The sequence below is a fragment of the Girardinichthys multiradiatus genome, chromosome 10 (genome assembly GCF_021462225.1).
Source record: "Girardinichthys multiradiatus isolate DD_20200921_A chromosome 10, DD_fGirMul_XY1, whole genome shotgun sequence".
In the NCBI taxonomy this organism is placed as follows: domain Eukaryota; kingdom Metazoa; phylum Chordata; class Actinopteri; order Cyprinodontiformes; family Goodeidae; genus Girardinichthys; species Girardinichthys multiradiatus.
The window spans coordinates 12944098-12961706 of record NC_061803.1 but is presented as its reverse complement, the minus strand read 5'-3'; the positions used below and the strand labels follow the sequence as shown (position 1 = coordinate 12961706).

Sequence of the window (17609 nt, the reverse complement as noted above, 5' to 3'; positions counted from 1 at the left end):
TAAAAAGCCTGAGCTGCCGATTCCGATTTTGGCCGATACCAATTTTTTGATAACTGACACTGTCACAATACACCTTCAAAGTTCCAATCTTATTTTACTGAAAAACATTGGACAATACCCCTGAAACAATACAAACTTCTTCACATTCAGGCAGTGCTCTCACATATAAATGAAATGTTTAGAATATTGCAGTTCCTTTAGTCTTTCATTTTTCATATTTTAAAAAGGAACAAAACTTGCATAAGAGGTTAGTTGAGATCCGTGGAAATGATCGGTTACACATGTAATTATCGGCCGATCACCGATCTCCCAAAATTAAGGAAATCGGCGGCGATTGATTGGCAGGTTGATCTATCGGTGGACCCCTATTTTATAGTGGCCACTTTTTTATTTTTTTCTCCTGATTGAAGTGAACCGAAACACCATGACTTTAAAGACGAAGTACGTACCAAACCAGTGTACCATTACACCGCTAGTTTCCAGTAATCTGGGCACATTTAGAAACCCACCCAACACAGCTGAAAATATGTTTGATATTTAAAAAAATGTATTGGTAATAACCATACTTCATTCAGTTAGTTTTATTTATGTATTTATCAGCATACACTGTTAATTTGTCTGGTGAAAATAACCAACTTCTTGAGGTGATGGAAAATTTCCTACTATGTTGTGTAGATTGCACACCCTAGTAGGCCACTAGTTGTCATATTGGCACAGTGTTTCCTCTCAGCTGGTTTTTGATGTTAGTTTGGGGTTCCAGAGCAGCAATGCACTTCTCAAAAATTAAATATCACTCATCGGTGGGCTGTGTTGAAAGCATATTCCCCGAGTAACTCACATTTATGATTTCTTTTTTTTTACCACCATGTTGAAAATAGTTTTGTAGAATTCAGTTGTTGTTTTTTTTATTAGCTTTGGTTTAAAAACAATGTTTGATAATAATTTGTATCCAATTATATGGAATGCACTTTGGTTCAAATTTAATTCATATCAATCATATTCATTCTAATTTAGTACAAAAATATAAGTCAGATATTTCAATTTGCATCCAAATTCAAATCAAATGTTGGTAAAAATCTATCTGTCTTAGGAAGCCTGGCCAATAGTGTTGAGTCATTTTCTTTGCAGCAATCCCTCATTGTGAGCAATCATTTGGTAACAGTAGAAAAGAAACACTCCATTCTAACTGGAAGAAATCTCCAATAGAACCAGGCTCGGTATGAGCGGCCATTTGCAGGGATTGACTAGGGGTTGAAGGGGCAAGACCGAAACAGAAGAAAAAACACACAAGCACGGGTCCAATAATACTTTCTGTGGTACTGGCCCAGCAATAGCTTTTTCAATGCCTCTATATTAATGGAAAGTTTAGTGGAGGATAAAGTGTTTTGGGAAAAGATGCACAAGCTTCAAGTATGTTTTAGAACGGTACAGTATACGGGGTCAGTGTTTGGTCTTGGCTCATTTTGCATAATTCACTGCACGAATGTCTCGTCTTTCTTTTGCCCCATAGATTATCTGTGGAGTTTAGACATGTTTGCAGGCCAATCAAGCACAATGGTACCATAGTCATTAAAGCGGGTATTGGTATTTTTGACGGTGTGGGCCTGTTGGAACCCTGCTAGAGAACAAAATCCGAATCTTTATTAAGCTTGTCAGCAGAGAGAAGAATCAACTTCTCTAAAGTTTCCCGGTAGATGCCTGCACTGACGTTTGGGCTTTGATGAAACACAGCAGACCAACAGCAGCGGATGACATGGCTCCCCAAATCCTCACCAGCTGTGAAAACGTTATACTGGACTTCAAACATCTTCTGTGTCTCTCCACTCTTCCTCTAGACTCGAATACTTCACAATCCTGTTGCTTGTGCACATTTTTCTACCACAGTTTTTCCTTCCTCTGAACCTTCTGGTAAAATCCTCCATTACAGCGCTCTGTGAACAGACAGCTTCTTAATGAACACTTGCGATAAATCACTTTGTGTGTCACAAATTTATATACAATTTTTTATTTTACTTTTTTAAATGAATTACTAAAATAAATGAACTTTTTAATTATATTTAGATGCAACGTTTCAGTCATTGCTCAGAAATTCACTACAGCAATGGCTCGTCTTCATTCTGAAAAGTACATGTACAAACTGCTCACTTCTGACTGTTAAATCAGCACCAGTTCAGTTATAGCTTTTACTTTTCCTCTAATCTATTACGCAACACAGAGCAAATCACTTGGTGTTGTTGTGACAGGGCCTGTCCAAGAATGTCTATTAAAGTTTAACACCTCGGTGCGATAAATCTTTGTGCGTTAGTGATCCAGAAATTGTGTGCCTGCTTGTTGGATGTATGCTCTGATGTGTTTGAACATGGAGGCTGTCTGCAGTGTCTGACCCTGGCGTGTCACCTCAGGGGGTAGGAGAGGAGGAGGAGGATGAGGAGGAGAGTGAGGAGGGAGGTGTCGGCACTGCAGCTCATCTGATGGAGGCTCTGCGGCAGTTCCGTCTGCACCACCGGGGGCAGTATCGCTCAGTGCTGGAGGAGTCTCTGGCCACCTACCATCTGCAAGGGGAGGGCACTGTCGAGTTTGCCGGGGAGATCAGGAGGACCTCTGATGATGACGAAGAGGAGCAGACCGCCTCACCCCCGCCCTCGCCTGCCGCTGTGGACATGGAGGCCAGCCAAGATGCCCCAAAGTCTGATGTCTCCTCTGACTGAGCGCGCAGCCTATCATCCACCCTCCTCCAGGGATGACCTCACTCCTCTTTCCCCAGTCACAGAACTTGACTATGCAGATTGGCCATTGATTTTGTTAATTTTCTTAATAATTAAATTATTTGTTAATGATCATAATAAAATAAAAGTAGCCTTTCTGTGTATTCAAAATCTGTTTCTATTTAAAGAAGACTTTTCATTTCCTTTTTTGTTCCCCCACCTTGGCTTGGATTTCTTTTGAGAACATATGTTTCCAGTAGAAACCAGTTGTGTGTTGGTATCTTGCAGAAATGGTTGGTGAAACTTCCTAATATGTGTTTCGGGCTTATTATCTTCCTCCCATTCCTTCCTCCCTCCTCCTCCCACCCTGTAACCTCACCCATCACCTGCCTATATTGGATGAACTGAAGTGCAGCTGTGCAGAATGCTGCACTGTCTCCTGCCCTTACACCATGTATTGACTCAGAACACGTAGTTTGTCTCTGCCCACCAGAAAATAAAAATGAATAAGTGAGATAAAGATAGTTCAGAGCGTTGGAACAAGTCTTTTGTAGAAAATAAAACATCTTTGTGCAGATGTTTCACCTGTTTGTAGATTGAGAACGCTATCAGTCGCGTTAAGTCCCTGAGCTGCCTTCATCAGCCTTCCAATCAAAGCACAGTGAAGCTTCAGAGCACTTATTCCAAACTACATGGTTCGCAACTCACTAAACATGTTCTGAATGGTTTCTTGTTAAACATGCAACACCCTCCGTGTTTATTGGCACCCCTGGTAAAGATGTTAAAAGTTCATATTTTATTGCAGTAGCACAATCTCATTAAAAATATTTTTGAAAAGTACAATCTTTGAATTAACATTTATTCGGTGTGGGAAGACATATAGGTCTTGTAGGTTTTGTATCTGTTGAGCTATGTCTGTTTTGATTTGGATCATTATTCTGATGAAAGACCAGATAAATGAATGAATAAATTGTTAATAGAAACTAGAATGTGTTACGTCATATTTATACCCTAGTGGAACAGAAAGTCATGCATTATTTTTAAGAAGTCCCTAGGTACTCTGATCAAGTGTAAAAAGAAAAAGAAAATAACACGCAAATGAATATATATACTCTCATTTGAGTTTTTGTTTGATTTTTCAGTGTGAGATTTTGCTGCTTTAACTTTTATGGGTTTTTTACACATCTTTGCCAAGGCGGGTTAATGAATCTGGTCAGGACTGCATCCACTTAATGTTCTAGTCTATGCTAACATTAAACATGCAGTTGTGCATATCTTTAACATCAAATGTATATAATCCCCCTCTGCTGATGTGGTTTATTATGTTGACATGTAAACATATTCACGTAAAAGATAGCTATGAAGGCACTCTTCAGTCCCTGCAGGATAATGACAAGCATGCAGTACCTTATAACTCTTTAAACAGGCATATTTCATTTCACGCCTTTCACTAGTATAACTCTTCAGCACGGGACGCTTCATCTACACTGTTTACTCTTCTTTAAATGCAGCTGGTGAGATAGTATTGTTTGTTTGGTAATGCACACACTGCAATTATCCGCTCAACATCAAAAGCACTTAGCAATCTGAGGCAAGATCTATGCTAAAACTGTCTGTATGTGTGTGTATATAAATCAGTTGTTTGTATGTAGGACCAAATGAGTCCTGCAAGAGTGACAAAAATATCAAATAAAAAGATCCAAAATGCAGTGTTCTATATTATTTAATTTTAAAGGGGTGTTTGTATCAATAGGATGATTGTATCTGTTTTGTTGTGTGGCCCAGTGTCAGACCAGTCACCTTATGCTGAATGATGACTAATTCAGCTATTTGGATTTAACTAAGTCACAGAAATATGATGGAAATAACATGGTGTTTAATACAGGGCCTTTTCTTCACTATTTTAGTTGTGTTTTTAAGATTCCTTGTGCAGTGTAATGGGTTTTGAATGTATGTTGTGTGTGTGTTTCTAGTTGGTACGGGCCAGTAGGAGATTCTCATTGTATAACAAAAGAATGAATTGGTGTAATCGCTTTTTTTTTTACAACAGAAAAGCAAGAATTATTCCTAATGCTTTAAAACTGATCTAATTCTCTAACTAGTTCTGTTTCTAATAATGTTCTCCATTGAGATGAACTGATTTCTGGTGTTCTTTGAGGTCTGATCTACTGATTTTGATGAATTTTGATTTTATTTTTTATCGATGAGGGTCGTAGCTTTTAATTCAACACATTTAGCATTAATAAGGTTGTCCCCATTTAAGCATCAAAGCTCATGTCTCCAACCTTCATTTGAACCCATCAAAATACATGCTGTTGGTTGATGCATTTGGGGGCAAAAGTGGTGGGAGATCTTAGTTTTTATGCATATAGTAAACTGGAATTAAAAATTCCCTTTCTTCAGTCTGAGCCCATCAACAGAAAACTGGCAATGCTGCATTAATCTATGCTCCTTACAACCATTGGAAACTCTGGTCACTTAGACGCTTTCTCTAGCATCCTATTAAGTAAAAGGATTTTAAGCAGGTCTCTGTGTTTTCCGCATATGAAAATATTACCAACAAAGCCATTTTGTCTTTAAAAATGTAGTAGCCCTCTTTCAGCCTACTGGCCTGCAGTGTGCAGCGATAGATGGAAGAGGGGCAGCTTTGTGTTAATCTGATCCATATACCCGGAGGAAACTCTGCTCATTTTGGTGCTTTCTCTGGTATGTCGTTTAAAAGACTTTAAACCGTAACTTTTTTATACTTTGCTGTAGCCTGATGATGGTAGCCGATCCGTGGCTAGTATCTTGAGCGTAAAACTTGCAGGTACTGCCTCACTATTACTCCAAATTTCAGTTTTCTCCGGTCCCACCCTTTTTTTCCCCCCAGTCTGACAGTTCTGATTCTCAGCGAGGTGAGTCATCTGAGGTTCTAGTAGTTGTGTACAGGCTGGGTTTGGGGTTAAACACCAAATATGAAGTAGAAAAAAATCAGTTGAGTTTAGACTCGTGGAATAATAACTCATTACTGCAGTAACAAACCTAACACTCATCTTTCTCCATGTGTCTTTTCTCTTTTTGGTCCAAACCCAGAGCGGCGTTGACCTTGACGACCCCTTTTAGCCGCGTCAGCACCTTCCCCGGCTCTTCCCGGTGATCCGAGCATCCACCAGGAGGAGGGTCGTCTCTCCATTGCGCCGTGTCTTTCTCCACTAAAAAGAGGACATGCAGTGTGCTGGAATGTGTGAGTGTGTATGTGTTGGTCGTGCATTTGTGTGTGTGTGTGTGTGTGTGTGTTTTTTCGCAGAAGCGGGACAAAGACTACACCTGAACACACGCATAACTGCTTGAAACCCCTGGAGGAAAAGCCGAATCACTCTTCAAAAAAAAAAAAAAAAAAAATTGTATAGATTTTACAAGCTGAAGCGTTTTGACGGTAGAAACTGATTTTTACCGTTGGAATTTTTTTTGTTTTCTTTTCTTGAATGTTGAACACAATGGTATGAGGACCTATTGTGCGCATGTTTTCTGTGAGCGTGTGTTTGACAGAGAGGGTATGTGAAAGTGTTTAACTGAGGGCCAAGAGGACACACATGACGGATAAAGATTTTTTTGTGCTCTTAACACCCTTGCTTCTTCCCTCTATTAAAAACAAACACACTCTCTCTCTCTTACACACACCAACCATACACCCACCCGCTCACTTCTACTTGTGCAAGTATAAATGACGTGCCACAATCGCAGGGCACTGCATGAGGACTTGGGTTCTACATGTACAGCTATGTGGTTTTCTAATCATCCTCAGCGAACAGCCAGTGGTAAAAGGCTGACTGAACCTGGAAGCGCTCTGGACTCTAATTGGCTGCGTGAGAAATGATTCGGATTTTATTTTTGTTGATCCAATTAGGACAAGTTGACGATAATCATGATGGGTGAGGGGAGTAGGAAATGGGGGTTGCTGAAAGGCCCGAGTGGAAGTTGGACCCACGTCTTTGCGATGATGGCGGGGGAGAAAAAGGGCGGTTGTTGTAACACTGGTGGGACTTCCTCGACATCGTCTGAGGCGCAGCAGACTGTCCTGACAGAGGAAAAGGCTTTCTTTTTTTAAATGTTGCCCATGAGGTTACTAGTTGCTCGCTGTGTAGAGTGAGTGAACTTCCAGTTTTAACCCTGTTCTTGGTTCTCAGACTGCATTGGTAATGTTTGTATTGCTGTTGTTTGATTGCACTCACATTTGATTACAGAAAAGCGTCTATATATGAAATAAAATACCTGCCAAGAACGCAGCGGTTATTGTGTATTTGAATGCAAGAAGGTTTGGTGAATGTACAAGTGAATCTGAATATGAACCTATATGTGGATTTTTTGCATACATGTCAAGCCTTTATTTCTGTTAATGTTGATCACAGCCAATGAAAACCCAAAATTCAGTTTCTTGTAATATTAGAATATTATATAAGAACATTTGACAAAACTAAATTTTAATACAGAATTGTTATTCTGTATTCTGAGAAACTTAGTGGAAGGAAAAAGTGTTTTGAAAAACAAGTTAGAGGAGATATATTGCCTTGTAATGTACAATATTTACACTCAATACTAATGGTTAGGGATACCTTTGCATTAATTACCATATCATTGCTGCGTGGCATGAAGGCAATAAACTTGTGGCATTGCTGAGGTGTTAAGGAAGCCCAGGTTGCTTGACCTTCATTTCATCTACATCTTTCTCTTGATTTCATACTCCATAGGTTCTCTGTGGGGTTGAGGTCAGACCAATCAAGCACAGTGAAACCTTGGTCATGAAAGCAGGTGTTGGTACTTCATTTAATGCATTTCTAATTAAACATGTGTCAGATTATGCAAAAGAGTCTGCTGTTAAGACGGCTTCCAGAGCTTTTACAGATGTTGAAGCGGTTTCATTTACAGGAAACATGTTCCCAACAGATCTGTCACTTTAAACAATAGAAAGGATTATAAAACTCCAAGTTGGCTTTTCTGCAAAATATGTAAACTGATTATTTTAAAATGCTAACTCTTGCATACCTTAAACCTACTTTTTGAACTTCGTGTTTGGAGTAGTTATGCTGCACTGCTACCATCAGCTTTTATGCAACTGTTATTTTAATTTTTACAATAATTATCTGCCAAAACAGTTGGTTGATTGGAAATGTAGCCGCAGCAGGTGAGCTGGCAGTGTGAACATCTGGAGGGATTATAAAACTCCTTCAAGTTGGCCCTGCAGGCATGCTAATTCTAGCTTTTATGCAACTGTCTGTTTATTTAAACATTTATCTTCCTAAATAGTTACCAAATGGCTAAAATCAAAAAATGGGTCATTTTAAGTTCAACAACATATGAAGTAATGACTTCAGGAAGTTTAAAACTTACTTTTCTAACATACTGTAGCAGGTAGCTGTGCTGCAGTGCTACTTACTGGCCTAAATGGTTTATTTTCTGGCAATGCAGTTCAAATAAGCTGTCAGGTGAAAGTATGAATAAATACTTGCTATGCTGATATGCTAATGCTAGCTTCTATATAGCTAAATCATTTGGAGTACATTGATAATTCATCCAGGAGGTAAAAAAGAATCTCAGATTGACATCAAAAGTTTTGATGGCATTATTTGTCTGAGGTAAAGAAAAAGACTGGCCAAGAATGTGATCCATGACAGTTTTCCGAGGCTAAAACCAATACGAACCCTAAAAAAACATAAAAGCTCATCTTACATTTGCCAAATAAAAATATCTGGATAATCCCCACCACTTTTGGTGAATTATTCTAGTAGTCTGGGGCTACCCTGCTGCTTCACCTGGATGAGTTGCTCAAATTGATGAAGCCATTAATTCTGCTCCACAGTAGAAAATTGTGAGAAGAAATATTTGGTTATCAGCTCGGGACCTCAAAGGAATTTTATATTTTATTTTTTTTTATTTAGCATTAACCAGGAAAAAGCTTATTGACATTAAAAATCAAATTTCCATGAGAGGTGTTGCCAGCAGAAAGAGAAGTAGAAATAAAACTATAATCAGAGTACACATACTAGTCAACATTTTGATTAAAATCAAAATATATAAAACATCTAAAATCTGAATTTCCAGCTTTTTGAAGATGTTTAAAGAGACCCCAATTTTCAGGTCTTTTGTAAACACTTCCGGGCATTTGGCGCTTTGTATTCAAATGCCTTTTTTCCAAATTTCTCATGTACTTAAAGTACTTGACAATAAGAGGACATCAGGCAAATGAAGACTGTAACCATCTGATATGTTTCTAATGAATGTTGGTCTGGCGATATGAAGGTACATGGTCCACAATAGTCTTGTAGATAAAAATTTAACCGTCACTTCAATCTGAGAGTACACAAATCAGGCCATCCAACAGAAGCAAATAACAGGCCATAGCGTGAGTGTTTTAAAACGTATAGCTATATGATAAATGGGATCCAGAGCAGGTAGTAGCATGTGTCACAACACCATAACATGGGACGGACAAAAATGTAGCAGTGATGAGCCTCTTTTTGGAGCAGAAGAGTGATCCAAAAAACAGTAAATCCATATCCGAATGCCTAAAACAACACTAAATGAAAGCTTTAGGTGACCTAGTCAAAGTTTAAACTCACATCTGATTGAGATGCTGCGGCATAAACTTAAACAAACTGTCCTTGCTGGAAAACTGTTGGATGAGGTCGAGTTAAAATAATTCTCAAAGTGAGCCAAAATTCCTACAGAGGAATTTCAGAGCAAAAATGGTAATAAATCTGTAATACATTTTCATGGCACTGTAGGAATAATTTGTATTCTTGTAATATCTGTGTGAAGAAAAAAAAAAAGCTGGAACCAACAAGAGAGCTGTGAGTTGAATCGATGTTAAGGATTCTCCTTCAAGAAGGTAATTTAACACAAGCTGCTCCTAAAATTTGTTTTTGATCCAAAGTAGGACTGTTGTAAAAGTGAAACATACAGGGCAGACATCCAAGCTTCAGGACAGAAGACTTAAAATCACTGAAAACTAGCTGCTTTAACATTTTCAAAAGTACTTTATACTTTTTATGTGCCTCTTTGCTATTTTTCATGCAGTTTATTTCACAATTTTGTTTCAGATTGTCAGCCAGACATAATTTATTGTTTCTGTCATAAACATGACTAAAATACTGTTTACTGAGACATCTTTGGGACAAAGAACTTTACAGGTGATTTTGCTCTGATCAGAAAACTTAAGCTCCGACTTCTGTGTGTGGCTCCACCCACACATAAACACATATTATGTCTAATCTGTCACTCTGTCATAATTTGATCCTAATCCCTAGTCATAATCACATCGTATCTTAAAGGTGTTCTCAATCTGGTGTTGGATTATGCAGTGTGTGTGTGTTAAAGTGAGAATGAGCAATCCAAATATATTATGACGGGTAAATTTAATTTGATGATAGTGTGATAGTGGATGGGGGCACAAAGTGTGCCTGCTGAGCCGCCTTTAAGCCCCCGCTTGTAACAAAACAATACACTGGCCCTGACCTGGTAAAAGTGTGTTTAGGTTTTGTTCATCTTTAATCTCTTTCACTTTAATTTGTTTTCCAACAGAACTACATGGGAAAACAAGATGTATTTAAGAGGCACAGATCTACTCTCCCTTAACAGATGACAGTATTTCCTGTAGACATGCCAGCATGGATGACGATCTAATTCCACCACAACAGACATGAGATGAGTTGCTATGATTAGAATATACAGTATATTCTACTTCTATTACCATCTACCTGTGCCTTTTTATCAAATAAATGTTCAACTAGTGCTACACAATAGTACAGAAAGATTTAGCATGGTTTGTGCTGCAGAATTAAAATACAAAATAGATTTTATCAGATGTAACAAGAAGCTGGTGCCTATAAACACAAATGTGTTGTGCAACAATAATAAAAAAAAGTCTCACCTGAATGACTTACTAAGTTGTGTTACGCAGCTCCGTCTTGATTTGGCCTAAATATGAATATATTTTAGGCTTTTTGTTTACAGAGACACAGATGATTACTTAATATGTGAGAAGTTAAACATAATTTTAAGACAAGCGAATAATAACAATGAAGTACTGAAATTAAACACTTACCCACTTATTTACCTCAAATTTAGTAGTTTAAATGTTAACCTAAGAAATCTTCATGTTTCATGTATAAATGTCCACTTATAGCTGACAAAAGAAACACAAAATGATTCCAGATCAGTAATTTAGATCTGGAAAGAAACATTTTTTTTTAAACAAGTAAATAGTGGAGGGGACTCGGGATTCAGTTCTCATCATCTAAGTTACATAATCTCATTAAAAGATTCAAAAATTAACAAAAAGAAATCTATACACATGGTGGCTGGGGGAAAACTATAATTAAAACTCTTTATCCTTGAACCATTTGGAGGCACTGAATTGAAAACTAGACATTTTACAGTAAATTATCACTGCAAGGACTTATGCTGACAACTGTCATGACTTAATACAGAATCTGTTTTCGTGATTATTAAATTATCCCCCTGAGTGAAGCCTTTAAGGTTGTTTAGACATCAATGTTTTTTTATTGATCAAATAGGTAAACTGATAAAACTGAGGATAAACATATATATTTAGAACAAATTCCTGTTCTAAAGTTATCTTAGAATACATCTTGTCTGGAGTTTGGTAGAAAACAGTAATTCAGGTGAAGACATGAGAGTTATACCCATTTCTTCTTGAGTACTTTCTCTAAACATGTTGAGTGCTATAGGTTCATAGTCTTATTGCATTGGAGAAATGGTAAATGTTTAAATCCATGAATAGTTCTATAAATGTTTAACTGTTACTTTACTTCCTTGTTAATGCTAGTTTTTATGTAGCCATGATATTTTAATTTCTGCAAAACCCATTTGCGTAACTGACTACCAGATGGTAAAAATTTATATTTTTAATGCTTTTCTAATTCCTTTAGCATTTGGCTGTGCTGCAGCATTATGCTAGTAGATTTTATTTAGCTATTTTATTTTTATTTCTCCAAGATCGTCTTGCCAAAAGTGGTACCACACAAAAATCTGTAAATCAAAACTAAATGAAAAATGGAACCTTTTTAAAACACCTTTTCTAACCTGTAAAAAAAGCTAGCTAGACAGCAGTGCTAAGGATTACATTTATGTAACTGTGGTGTTTTTACTTATCCAATTTTTATCTGCTTAATTTTTTCTACATATCAAAAATGCATACATGGATAACGATCTCATAAATTGCGAAGCAGCCACTCATGAAAGATTTAAAATGTTACTCTTTAAGAAATTGATAATAAAAAAGTCTGTGAAACAATGATTCACTGAAGATTTAAAATGCCACTTTTCTGACTTCATGTTGCAGCTAGCTGTGCTACAGTCCTAACACTAGCTTATGTCAGCAGAAATATGGTCACATTGTTATTCTTTTCTGTCATTTCTGTATTTTTTTTTCTTGCATCATAATTTATACTGCAGCTTATGCATAGTTATTTTAGCTTCCTTTAGCACTTTTTACACTAATGCTTTGGACAGGACACAGCTAAATATTGGTAAAAATAAAATAGAAGCACTGCATATTTAGAATACTAATATTAAATATTTTTAAGTGTTATATAAGAGGAAATGAATAAAACAGCAACATGTACATAGAAAATGCACACAATTTTTTTTATGGTATACTTTTCTTGCTGTATTTTGTTTCACCTAAGCTTTTAGAAAGTAATTCGTCCAAAACCTTTCACCTGCACCATTTATTAAGTTGCAGCCACCTCAGATTGTGAGTTTACCAAACATATTTACCTAGAACGTGATTTATATTCCCGACTTTTGGCTTTTATATATTTATTTTCTACTTTTGTATAACTATTGTGTTTACAGCCCACTTTCCACTAAAGATATTCAGTCCAATTGGTTTTTCATTTCAATATCTCCTGACCCAGTTGACCCTGACAAGCTGAGCAACTTGTGCCAGCCGAGTAACCCGAATCGCTTTATGAACAGGCAAAAAGATGCAAATGGTGTTTTTCTATCTCCTCGTTCTTTCTCTTTATCTCTTTTCCCTTCGCTTGTCCACTCCCGCCCACTCAAGTCTTTTCACTGCAAAACCTTTTGCACTGGTGGCTTTAACCTTGCGTGAGAGGAACTGGGAATGTGTAATTCTGCAAAGGTATCATGTTTTGTGAATTTAGAACATAATTTACCAAATGAGATGTTAAAGTAGAGCACTTTGTGAAATCTAATTCTGTGAGACACTCTGAAATCTGTGTCTGTTCGTGTGTGAGTCCCAGTCATGTTTGTGTGTCCGAACATATGATTTTTGAGTGGAGTAATTTAGCAGATGAGCGATCGGCCATTGTTAGAGGGATAATCTGGCTCTTGCTGCTCAAATAGGTTAACATCCAGGAGATTAGAGCAGATTACCCCTAACCACACCACACACGGCAGGAGTTGCCCCCTCCCCCGGCCTTGTCTATGTCCCTTCCCCAAACTCTTCTTTACTATACTTGTCCTTTAAAACTCTCTCTCCACAGATTCATTTTCTTTCATCCACCCTTAACTGTTTGACACTTTTCCTTTTTTCTAATGTTAGAAATAGAAATAGAAAGAAAAGCATTTATTTGTAAAAACATCCGTTTACCACAGTTTAAATGAAGACAACTTTTCAATGTTTGCTGACATCAAGTTCTTATTTTTCGAAGGCTTTTGTCACCTGAGCTCATGCCAGTTTTGTACTTTACATTGTTAAGACATGACAGTATTTCTCCATTTTTGTGACTATGAATATGTTGCAATCTGAGTTTCCATACCACTGTTTGTTTATGTTTGCATATTTAGTGAATTCATAACACTCATACCCGATGGTTTCAAACTGCTTAACATGCAAAAACATTAAACATTGTGGTGCATTTGTTCCAAATAGGTGTCACAGACTAACCAATATAAGCGTTTCATTCTAGTTATTCAAAGCAAATTAAGTTTAAAGGTAAAAATCATGGTATCATGGTACACCCTAAACCTGCACCCATACCTACAAGCAAAAGTATTCTTAGCTTTTGAATTTTTTCACATTTTGTCACAATACAACCACAATGTTTGGTTTTTTTTTTTTATTAGGATTTTATGTGTTAGACAAAGTTAGTCTATATACTGTATGCATGCATGCCACAAAAAGTGTGGCATCCATTTGTGCATTAAATAAAATCCAAATATTGGTGGGGGTAAGATGCCGTGCAGATGCGTTTCTTCAGAAGCTACAGGGAAGCTGGTGAAAGTCAACATGAAGATGGATGGAGCTAAATACTGTACAGTACCTCAATTAGGGGCTATTTGAGGCTGTGAGAGAGTTGGTGGAGATTTATCTTCCAGGAGGAGACAGTGAACATAGAGCCAGAGTTATAATGCTGTGGTTTAGATCAAAGCCGGTTTATGTATCAGAATGGCCCAGTCAAAGTCTAGATCTAGATGTTATTGACAATCTGTGGAAAGACTTAAAAAGTGATCTTCACAGGCACCGTCTATCCAATCTGACTGAACTTGAGCGTTTTACAAAAAACAACGGGCACAAAAATCAGTCTGTAGTTGTTCAAATCTGGTAGAGAGATGCCCCAGAAGACTTGCAGGTTGTAATTATACAAAAAGGTTTGACTTGGGGGTTTAATACAAATGCATGACACATTTTTTAGATTTTTTTCGTTAACAGGTCTCTCTTTTAAATGACAACTCATGTCTCAGTGAGACTACCAGTATAAAGAAAGGTTTAATAATTTAAAGGTACTGTTTATGGCCGGACTAAGGTAAGTGACCCTTCTCTTCATTTAGCACTGCATTCCTTCAAATGGTGAAACAAATTCTACCTTCTACTATTCCTTTTCATAATTAAAGCATCCAGTGGTGGAAAAAACCCAGTTCACTGCTGTTTTCTGATTAATGCAACACCTGATGAGTGTGACAATGCCCCCTTTAACATTTCAAGCTGCTTCACTGATGAAAAGAAAAATGTTGCTTTAAAAAATGCCATTTACTTTTTTCACTTTATTATGAGAGTATTGAGGGAACCTCATTGCTTGTGAATATTTTGCAGTTTAAAATAATGTTTTAACTCGCTGATTTTCTTTATTGGTGGTTTGAGAAGGCTTTTCTTCTTAACCTATTACCAGAGAACTAACTTTTGCATTTATATGATTTACACAATCCTTAATGAGCTGATTTAACTCTGTAAAGGTTGCTAGATCTCTTTAATGGTAGGAAGAAAAAAAAATTAAAGAGGTCAAATTAAGAGGAGAACCAGAACCTCTATCTTTGTGACAACTTTGAAATTTCAGCTTACATCAAAATTTCTAACAGCGATATATCCAGATTTAGAAAAAAATAGAGTTTGAATCTTTTCCCTCTTCATCTCCTCCACTGTGGCTTCATTCCTTCACCCATAGAGCCGGACATGTCCAACCGCAGGGTGTTAATGTATTAGCTGTGGGTCCACTTATTAAATCTGCAGGACCACGCATCGCCCCCTCAGAAAAACCTGACAGACAGCTGTTTGCTGAAGCTCCAGCTGTTTATTTTTGCTGTTTATTTATCAGCTGGCTACCCTGTTTATCTCACCCAGGCTATTCATTAAAAGACCCTTTTTGAGTGGAGAGGTGACACTAACAAAACACACCATAATTATGTTATTAGAGCCTTTACATCTGCCACTGCTGCTCTATATTCTTAAATCAGTCACACGTCTGAGTGATTATTAGTCAAATTATGGCATTATTGTGTTTTGTGCCACCCATCTGGTTACATATTCGTGAGCATCTGTGTGTGTTTGTGTTTCACAAACCTAACAAGATCTTTGTGACCTCTCAAGATGTGCCAGCACTCATAAACGTGAACTATAGCGGTAAAACAGCAGGATTATCTTGGGTTGGTGTATTGGGTTACAAACCAATCAGACGGTGGGATTAGTCACTCAGGTACAGTTACTTGAGTACCTGTCATCCTGGGCTCTCTTTGAAAAAGGTCAGGACGCGGTCATACATTGACCACACACTAGGTGATGGTGTAGAGCATCCCTCAGCGGGCTTTTCTGCAAAACTTGAGTTCTTAGTATTAGTTTGGTCCATCCTTCCATCTTTAATTTCAGCCCCTAATTTTAACCTTGTCTCTCCTTTATTTGGGTGTCATTATCCACCAAATTCACTGGCAACCCTACAAGAACACAGAAGCACAACAAAGACTCAGGAAGTGATTAGGGGCTTAACGAGAAGGAGGCTTTCAGAAGGGAGTTAGTGTGTGGGATGGTGGTGGATGGTCTTTTCCAAGAGACTGGTAAAGGGGTTAAAGTTTCAGGGCTTAAGAGGTTAGTATTAAGTTGTGGGGGTCAGCGGTGAGGTTAATTAGGACCTGGGCTTTTGTTTACAAAGGATAAGGAGATTCACGTTGTCTCTCATCCAGTCGTTCTGGAAGTGTCACTCACCCGTGTTCCCTCCTCTACCTCAGTGCTAAATAAAGAAGTGTCTGAATTAACGATAGCCATTAAAACACCTCTATAGTCACCACAACATGCACACTTTCCTCAAGTATGTTTGGTATGTCCATTCTCCTTTCATTACATGAATGTCTTTTCAGCCTGGAGGATCACTGAGCAGTGTGAGTTTTCCCAATTTTTAGGCTACAATAGTCAGAGATACATGCTTTTATTTTTCTTTGAGTAGTGCAGACTGAGTGACGCAATGTGCATACCACTGCAGAGAAAAGCAAAGAGAACTAATCCATCAAACGTCTGTAGAAACAAAATCCAGCCAGTTTCTTTTAATTTATGGCCTGTACAGGAAAGATGCAAATAAGTAGTTGTAGTGGTGCTATGCTATGTTAAACTAACATAGCATAGCATTTAGCAAAAAATGTAAAGTAGATTTCTCTACATTTCTCAGGATTTACAGCATTGTGAGAAAGTATTTGCCCCTTTATAGATCAATTTCACTAGCCACACCCAGCCCTGATTACCGCTTCACCTCCAGAAATTAGCAAACATTTAACTACAGCAGAACCTGTCAGACAGCATAAAGTCGGCTAAAAGATCTAGAAAAAAAAAAATCTTGCTGAAGTTTAGAAAAATAAAAATAGAAACAAAATAACTGACAGCTATTAGTCTGGGACTCCAATGAACAACCATAGTTATCACACATAAAGAAACTGTTATAAACCTTCACAGAAGTGGCTGGCCTACCAAAATTACTCCAATGGGACATCAACACCCCAACAAGGAGATCACATACAACCAAGAACAATATCTAAAACACTGCAGGTCTTGCTTACCTCAAGAGGTCAAAGAAGAAAGAGACTCTGGTCCACTGTAAAATGGTTTACTTATATTCAATATGGTGATTCAACAGCAATCATTAAAAACCTTTATTCACTTTTTTTCCGCATACGAACTTGTTTAATGTTAAACTTGATGACTTTGAATCTTACCATGTGTAAAACTGTTTCTATTGAGTGAACTCTTCAGATATGGAATAATCCATTCAGTGAACTCATAAGAATCAAGGTCAATAAATGCTCATCTAATAAAGCACCTTTTAATACAGTTTATTAGCAGTCAAGCAATAATCATGGTCATAGAATCATGTGGTTTTGCTACGAAACATAAATCCTGGATCTGTGGTGTATATGTGAACTAAGTCGTAGAATTAGTGCGAACCACTGCCACTCATCAGCTAGCACAACAATTGGTTACCATGGAGACTCAGGACACTGGCTGGCGGGGATTTTTCAATGCCATTGGTGACCAAGTGGCCAGCACTGGCTCAGGCAAGTCATACTCAAGATTAGACTTGAATCCTTTTAAAACCCAAGAAAGACCAAATCGTATGTGTTATAGTCAATGGATGGGGCTGCCTCATTAGTTCAGCTGTCTTCTAGCTTATTAGTTATATC

General features: G+C 37.6%; 1 protein-coding gene across 2 annotated transcripts in view; it reads left to right on the top strand.

Moving 5' to 3' along the window:
* Positions 1-6969, top strand: part of ppm1bb (protein phosphatase, Mg2+/Mn2+ dependent, 1Bb) — a 29978-nt gene extending 23009 nt beyond the window's left edge. Inside the window, exon 6 of one of the 2 annotated variants that reach the window (XM_047376988.1) lies at positions 5781-6969. In XM_047376988.1, the coding sequence (XP_047232944.1) occupies positions 5781-5810 (30 nt within the window). In that variant the 3' untranslated portion in view covers positions 5811-6969. Of the gene's footprint in view, positions 1-2402; positions 4415-5780 lie in introns of those variants that run through there. The other variant, XM_047376987.1, reaches the window with a different exon arrangement.
* The last annotated feature ends 10640 nt before the right edge of the window (positions 6970-17609 follow it).